At 38.9% G+C, this 7,762-nt stretch overlaps 1 protein-coding gene across 1 annotated transcript; it reads left to right on the top strand.

Moving 5' to 3' along the window:
* The first annotated feature begins 812 nt into the window (after positions 1–812).
* On the top strand, positions 813–4,648 carry LOC146899255 (uncharacterized). Its single transcript, XM_085736731.1, has 2 exons — positions 813–1,375; positions 4,084–4,648. Exons 1-2 carry the CDS (start codon positions 813–815, stop codon positions 4,646–4,648), a joined length of 1,128 nt encoding a protein of 375 aa, XP_085592857.1.
* Positions 4,649–7,762: the final 3,114 nt, after the last annotated feature.

The raw sequence follows: 7,762 nt of genomic DNA, 5'->3' as shown, positions 1-7,762 counted from the left end.
CTTCTGATGTTGAGGTGTTTGTGGATGATGTGAATTCGTTACATGATGAAAACATGTCAGAAGAGGTGAACAAATCTGTCGAGGTCTGCGATGTGGGAGTTGAGAAAGGATCGCTTGATGTGGTTCAGAAAGAGGTTAATGGGCATGGACCGGCTTTGTCTAGCCCACTCTTGTCGGAAAGTCAATAGTGTCTGGTCCGTGGAGCGCAGAGTGGTTGAAGGACCATCATGGGGAGACAGGTATTATTTTTACGGTTAAAAGAAGGGTTTTCAAGGCGGGAAAGCGGAAAGTTAAGAATATCCTGGAAGAAGGTGGTGGGACTAAACAAAGGAAAATTGGCGGTGAATTACGTCATTCGGTTCATACTCTGAAAAAGGTGGCGCGTTTGTCTAGCAAAGATAGATGTGCTGTGTTGAGTACTTTGAAAAAAGAGCTAAGAAGAGGAGGCAGCCTGTTAGACCTCAATCAGCTGGTGAAGAAATGTCTCAAGGTACTTCTGACGAAGTCTCATTATCTGAGTCTGTTAATAAAGAGTGGAATCATTGGGTGGTTTTACATGGTAAAGAGAAGGAAGCGGCTGAGGATGTGTGGGGTATTGGGAAGGCCATTGGGTTACACTTTGAAGGGGGCAATCATAATATGTTTAGTGTTCTTTCTAGAGCAGGGAATGGGAAGAGGGAGTCTAAAAAGTGTGAGGCGAGTGAGAGTGGGAGCTCGGCTGATGGAGGGTGTTAAGGGGTGGGGGTGTGGACGTTGGGGTGAGGGTGTGTACGATGAGGTTGTTGACATGGAATGTGTGAGGGTTAGGTGGGATGGAGAAGCGTAAGGAAGTTAAGGAATTGGTGAAGGAGAAGATGCCTTTTATACTGTGTCTTCAAGAAACAAAATTGCAGTTGATAGATGATTTTTTATGTACGTCAATTTGGGGGCAATCGAATCATGATTATTCTTATAGCCCGTCTGTGGGGGCGTTAGGTGGTATGCTTACTGTTTGGGATACTTTAGAGGTGGAGGTGTGGGTCTCGGTTCGCGGTGATCATTTTTTGATGATTCATGGTAGGTTTATTAAATCAAATGAGGAGTTCTATTTTTTCAACTTGTATGCTCCATGTGATCAGCGAACTAAACAGTCTTTGTCGGCCTCTCTAGCAGCGCGTGTGCATTCGTTAGGTAACTGTAATGTTTGTCTGTGTGGGGACTTCAATTCAGTGCGGTTCTCGGAAGAAAGGCGCTCTGTGCGGGGTTCTCAAACTGTCAATGATTTTGCTTCTTTTAATGAGTTTATTGATGACTGTGATCTAATTGATTTTCCTTTGAATGGTCATAAGTTTACGTGGTACAAGGGAGATGGCCGTTCAATGAGTCGGCTGGACAGGTTTCTTCTTTCTAAAGAGTGGTGTCTGTAACTCCCTCTTTGTTATTTAATTATTTTTCTTGAGATAGAGTCGAATTATATGATTTATTTAATTATGTGATATGTTGGTATTTTATTGAGTGGCTTTATTTTATTATTTATTAGAATATATTTAGTGGAAGAATATATTTAGTGGAGAAGTATAATTATTAGAATAAGTAGATTTGGGGGCTGAAATAGAAAGAAGAGAGTTATTGGGCCTAATCAGATTTAAGAAGAGTAATTAGTAATATAAATAGAGGAGAGATTAGGTTGAAAGAGGAATATATACAAAAACAAGGATTTGGAGAAAACAAGGTTTAGAGAGAAGATAAGAGAAGAGAAGAGACGAGTCAGAGAAGGAGAAGTCTGTAGACCTTGCTGCTAATCAATCTAAGGTAAGGGTGGGACTAACCTTCTTTAATCATAATTATATGGTTCTAAAATAGGGTTTAACATGTTTGTTGTTGTTTTATTTTGTTGATTAGAGAAGTTAGGGTTTGAAAAGAAGGTAGGATTTTGAATTACAATTTAATTGATGAATTATGCTCAGTTGATGATTTATGTTATGTTGTTGTTGATTTGTGGTTAGATTCATGATTATGAGTTGTGGTTGTTGATGATTGTTGTTGTTAATGTCATATTATGAATTGAGTATGAATTATGTTGAGTTGTTGTTGTTGATTGTGATGATTTTGAATGAATGTGAAGTTTGAATAATATAAGTTGATTTTTCTAATTATTTTCATCTCTGCCCAAAATTTTGATATGAAAACTGGTATTGATCGGTGTAGAATTGGTCTTAGGTGTAAACACCAAAGTTGTAGGTATGGATGTTAGCTTTCTAGTGTCGTTAGTATGACATCAAAACGATTTATAGAACTTGAGTTATGGTCAAATTACTGCACGTAGGTCACAGTGAATTTTTATGAATTTCAGCACACTTTTTCCCGAATTTTGATATTAAAACTGGTATTGATCGGTAGAGAATTGGTCTTAGGTGTAAACACAAAAGTTGTAGGTATGGATGTTAGCTTTCTAATGTCGTTGGTCTGACATCAAAATGATTTATAGAACTTGAGTTATGGTCAAATTACTGCACGTAGGTCACAATGACATTTTGTGAATTTCAGCACAACTTTTCCCAAATTTTGATATGAAAACTGGTATTGATCGGTACATAATTGGTCTTAGGGTTAAACTCAAAAGTTGTAGGTATGGATGTTAGCTTTCTAATACCGTTGGTCTGATGTCAAAACGATTTATAGAACTTGAGTTATGGTCAAATTACTGCACGTAGGTCACAGTGAAATTGCACAGTGACAACATTTTCTGTTTCATGTTTTTGCGTTTTGTTCATATGTTTTTGTTTTGAATTGGTCTTTGGTATAACCATGAAAGTTGTTGATAATTGCGATATCTTTCTAGTAGCCTAGGTTTGACATGAAAATATGTTATGTATAATTTATTACGTTTTTACAAAGTTGCATGATGAATTGTTGATGTTTGAATACGATGTTATATGATGAATTGTTGATGTTTGAATACGATGTTATATGATGTCTTAGTTGTTGAGTTGTTAAGATGTTAAGATGTTAAGATGTCAAGTTGTTGAGTTGTTAAGATGTTAAGATGCCAAGTTGTTGAGTTGTTAAGATGTTAGGATGTTAAGATGCCAAGTTGTTGAGTTGTTAAGATGTAGGATGTTAAGATGCCAAGTTGTTGAGTTGTTAAGATGTTAGAACGTTAAGATTTTAGGATGTTAGCCTTGTGCTCAATAGCGACGAGGGCTTAAGCCTTGGAGCCTTGTGCTCAATAGCGATGAGGGCTCAAGCCCTGGAGCTTTGTGCTCAAAAGTGACGAGGGCTCAAGCCCTGGGAGCCTTTTATGCTCAATAGAGACGAGGGCTTATGCTCTGAATGGTACCACATGCATGATGTCTTGGTTTTTGTTGCATTGTCGAAGTTAAAGAGTTGTTGTTGCATTGTCGAAGTTAAAGAGTTGTTGTTGCATCGTCCTTGATGTCTAGTCGAAGTTGTGGATGTCGTAGTTGATCTATTGTCGTTGTTGCCAAGTTATCAATAAATTAAGGAGTTGAATTAAGAATTTCTACGAAAAAGTAACATAGTTAAATAAGTGTTATTTATGTTGTTAAATTCTGCTGATGAATTATATGCTTATTATTATTGAATGTGAAATCTCACACCTTCTGCTTGGAAATTGTTGCCTTACATGGGTAACTTGCAGGTGACCAAGAATAGTTGCAGTCTTGAGTAGTCTCCGCTGTGTCGTCTTAGGTTGCTCTGATACGTAACGGGATGGGGATATTACTTGTTTTCCATGTGTTACGTATTTGCCATGAACGATGTTATTTGTCAAGAACTATGTTTGATCATGAATTATGTTGAAGAACCTTTGATTTGGATTTTAATAAGTTGAATGATGTTGAGGCCATAGTGCCATTATGATGAATTAATTAAGATGTTTTATTTTCCGCTGCAAAGTAATTGAAATATTGACAGGTGCTGTTTGAATAAATAGTAATTTTATTTTATTTGAATTTTGAAAGAAGTGTGAGATCCTGTTTTAAGTTGAATACTCTGATTTATTATGTATTATTTTACATGTTGGGAAAATGGGGTTTTACAGTGTCTGCGTTGGCCTAATTGTTTACATGTGGCTCATTTAAGAGGTCTTTCTGATCATTGTCCAATTTTATTATCAGTCGATGATCAGAATTGGGGACCAAGACCGACGCGGTTGTTGAAATGTTGGCAGGGCATGCCTGGTTACAACACTTTTGTTCGTGAAAAATTGAATTCTTTTGATGTTCATGGGTGGGGAGGGTATGTCCTCAAAGAAAAATTGAAATTGATCAAAGAGGCTCTGAAAGAGTGGCATGGTTATCATACGCGTAATTTACCGGCGAGGATTGATGAGTTGAAAATGCTGCAGGCGACCCTTGATGGTAAAGGGGAGGAGACTGATTTGTTGGAAGAAGAGATTGATGAATTACACAGTACGTCAGCGAATATTCACTCTTTATCGCGTCTTAATAATAGTATCTGTTGGCAACAGTCGAGATTAAATTGGCTCCGTGATGGTGACGCAAATTTGAAATTTTTTCATTCTGTTCTGGTAGGTAGACGTCGACATAATTCTCTATCTTCGATTCTTGTGAATGGGGCAGTGGTAGAAGGTGTCAATCCCGTCCGTCAAGCAGTCTTTAGGCATTTTAAGAATCACTCTGGGTAGTGCAGCCTACTCTGGGTAATTTGCAATTTCGAAAGCTTTCATTCTTGGAAATGGGTTCGTTGACAAAACCTTTTTCTGCGGATAAAGTTAAGGCGGCGGTGTGGGACTGTGATAGTTTTAAGAGTCCGGGCCCGAATGGAATCAACTTTGGGTTCATCAAGAATTTTTGGCATGAGAAGAAAGACGATATTTTGCGGTTTACTTCAGAATTTCATAGGAATGGGAAATTATCGAAAGGTATAAATTCTACGTTCATTGCACTTATTCCTAAAGTTGAGAGTCCTCAATCTTTAAATGATTTTTGGCCCATTTCTTTGGTGGGTAGTCTTTATAAAATTCTGGCAAAAATTTTAGTAAACAGACTGAGACAGGTGATTGGCAGTGTTGTGTCTGAGGTGCAATCTGCTTTTGTAAAAAATAGACAAATTCTTGATGGAATTCTGATAGCTAATGAGGTGGTTGATGAGGCGAATAAATCGAATAAAGAGTTATTGATGTTTAAAGTGGACTTTGAAAAGGCGTATGACTCTGTTGAGTGGGGCTATCTTGACGAGGTTATGGGAAGTATGTCTTTTTCGACTTTATGGAGAAAATGGATAAGAGAGTGTGTCAGTACTGCTACTGCTTCAGTTTTAGTGAATGGCAGCCCTACTGATGAGTTTAAACTGGAACGGGGCTTACGTCAGGGTGATCCTCTTTCTCCCTTTTTGTTTCTATTGGCAGCAGAAGGTTTCAATGTTTTGATGAAAGCCTTGTCCGATGCGGGAACTTTTACGGGATACAGGGTGGGTGGCGCAGAGCAAGTGGTTGTGTCTCATTTACAGTTTGTTGATGATACACTATTATTTGGGAATAAAAGTTAGGCTAATGTGCGGGCAATGCGGGCTGGTTTGGTTTTATTTGAGGCTATGTCAGGTTTGAAGGTAAATTTCCATAAAAGTTCTCTGGTTGGGGTCAATATTAATGCCTCTTGGTTGTCTGAAACGGCTTCTGTGTTGGGTTGCAAAGTAAGTAAAGTGTCGTTTCTCTATTTGGGCCTTCCGACTGGAGGCGATCCGCATCGGTTATTATTTTGGGAGTCTATTGTCACTCGAATTAAATCTAGATTGTCTGGTTGGCATAGTCGGTTCCTTTCCTTTGGTGGTAGGTTGACTCTTCTCAAATCTGTCCTGATTGCACTTCATGTCTATGCACTTTCCTTTTTCAAAGCTCCGTCAGGTATAATCTCTTCCATTGAATCTTTGTTAAATAATTTTTTTTGGGGGGGGGGGGGGGGGGGGGGGGGTGGGAAGTGAGGACAAAAGGAAAATTACTTGGATTAGTTGGAATTCTCTATGTCTGAGGAAGGAGTATGGAGGGTTGGGGGTTAGGAGGTTGAGGGAGTTTAATGTCGCTTTGTTGGGGAAATGGTGTTGGAGGTTCTTAGTAGAGAATGATGGGTTATGGCGTAAGGTGTTAGTTGCTAGGTATGGTGTGGAGGGTGGAGGTTTGGAGGATGGGAGCCGGAGTTGTTCTTCTTGGTGGCGGGAGATTGTGAGGATTAGAGATGGGATAAGCGAGGGTGGGGAGGGTTGGTTTGCGTCGTGTGTTAGTAGGAGGGTAGGGGATGGAGCCAATACAGATTTTTGGCGCGACAGTTGGTGTGGTAATGTTCCGTTGTGTGTGCGTTTTAGACGCCTATATGACTTGGCTGTCATTAAGCAAGTCACGGTGAGGAACATGTTTGTGTTAGGTGTGGAGGTTGGTGGGGAGGCGTGGCAGTGGCGTCGTCGGTTGTGGGCGTGGGAGTAAGAATTGTTAGAGGAGTGTAGGGAACTTTTACTTACAGTTACTCTACAGGACTCTTCTTCTGACAGGTGGCTTTGATTACCGGACCAGATTGGTGGGTACTCAGTCTGTGGCGTGTATGACTTACTGACAACGCAAGATCAGCCCCATTTACATCAAAATTCAGAGTTAATTTGGCATAAACAGGTGCCTCTTAAAGTATCTATTTTTGCATGGCGCCTGCTGAGGGATCGTCTTCCTACTAAAGAGAATTTGGCAAAGCGCGAGATCATTTCAGTGGACTCGCGGATGTGTTGTGCCGGGTGTGAGCATGCTTCGGACTTGAAGCATCTGTTTCTGATTTGTCCGTATTATGGTGCACTTTGGCCACTGGTGCGGGCATGGCTCGAAATTGAAGGGGTTGAATCACAGGTTATATCAGACCATTTCTCACAATTTATCCATTATGCTCGTGTTTTGAAATCGCGGAGATCATTTTTTCACCTTATTTGGCTCCTGTGTGTTTGGATTATTTGGAATGATCGGAATGACAGGTTATTTAGGAACAAACAAAGCTCTCTACCACAATTCTTAGATAAAATTAAATTATATTCATTGTGGTGGCTGAAAGCTAGTAATGTTAATTTTGGATTCGGTATTCATAGTTGGTGGTCGAACCCACTTTTATGTATGTGCATCGACTGACTGTTGTGTATGATTGACTTGATTGTATTCTTCCCGTGACTGTTTCAACACACCTTGTGCTGTGACAACTACGGTGTCAGTGTTAATACAATTCGTTTTTGTTTCTTCAAAAAAAAAAATTTAATTAATTATGAGAGCAATTTTTTCATTTAATTATAATGATATCATGTTTGTTATCATGTGCGCATCAAACACATGATAGGATTAATGTTTATCATGTTCTTATCATATCCTATCTCTATCCAGCTTTATATCATATCTTGCGTCTATCCTATCCTGACCATCAAACGAGCCATAAAGGAACGTAAACACTGTCAAAATTGGCAGTTAGCTTATGAGCATAAATAGGTACAATCTTCTCAAATATCATTGCAGCTATAATGTGCCATATCAGTCGGTTTCATTTATATTATAACATAAAAAGCACGCGCTGCCTTAATTACTCTTCAAGATGACAGTAAATATTCTTAAAGTAAATCAAGTTAAAATGATATGGCCAAAAGAATATGATCAAATCAACTATTAGTATTTTTTTTTAAGAAGCTAAATTAGTTCACCGAACAACTATTAGTATTTATTTTTTGAAGAAGCTAAATTAGCCCATCGAAATTGGCACAAGAGGAATCGAACTTGAGACCTCGA

Source organism: Medicago sativa, chromosome 8, assembly GCF_051527215.1.
Source record: "Medicago sativa cultivar Bolivia chromosome 8, Bolivia_mono, whole genome shotgun sequence".
NCBI lineage: Eukaryota > Viridiplantae > Streptophyta > Magnoliopsida > Fabales > Fabaceae > Medicago > Medicago sativa.
The sequence above is the reverse complement of the archived record's forward strand: the minus strand, read 5'-3'. Positions and strand labels throughout refer to the sequence as shown.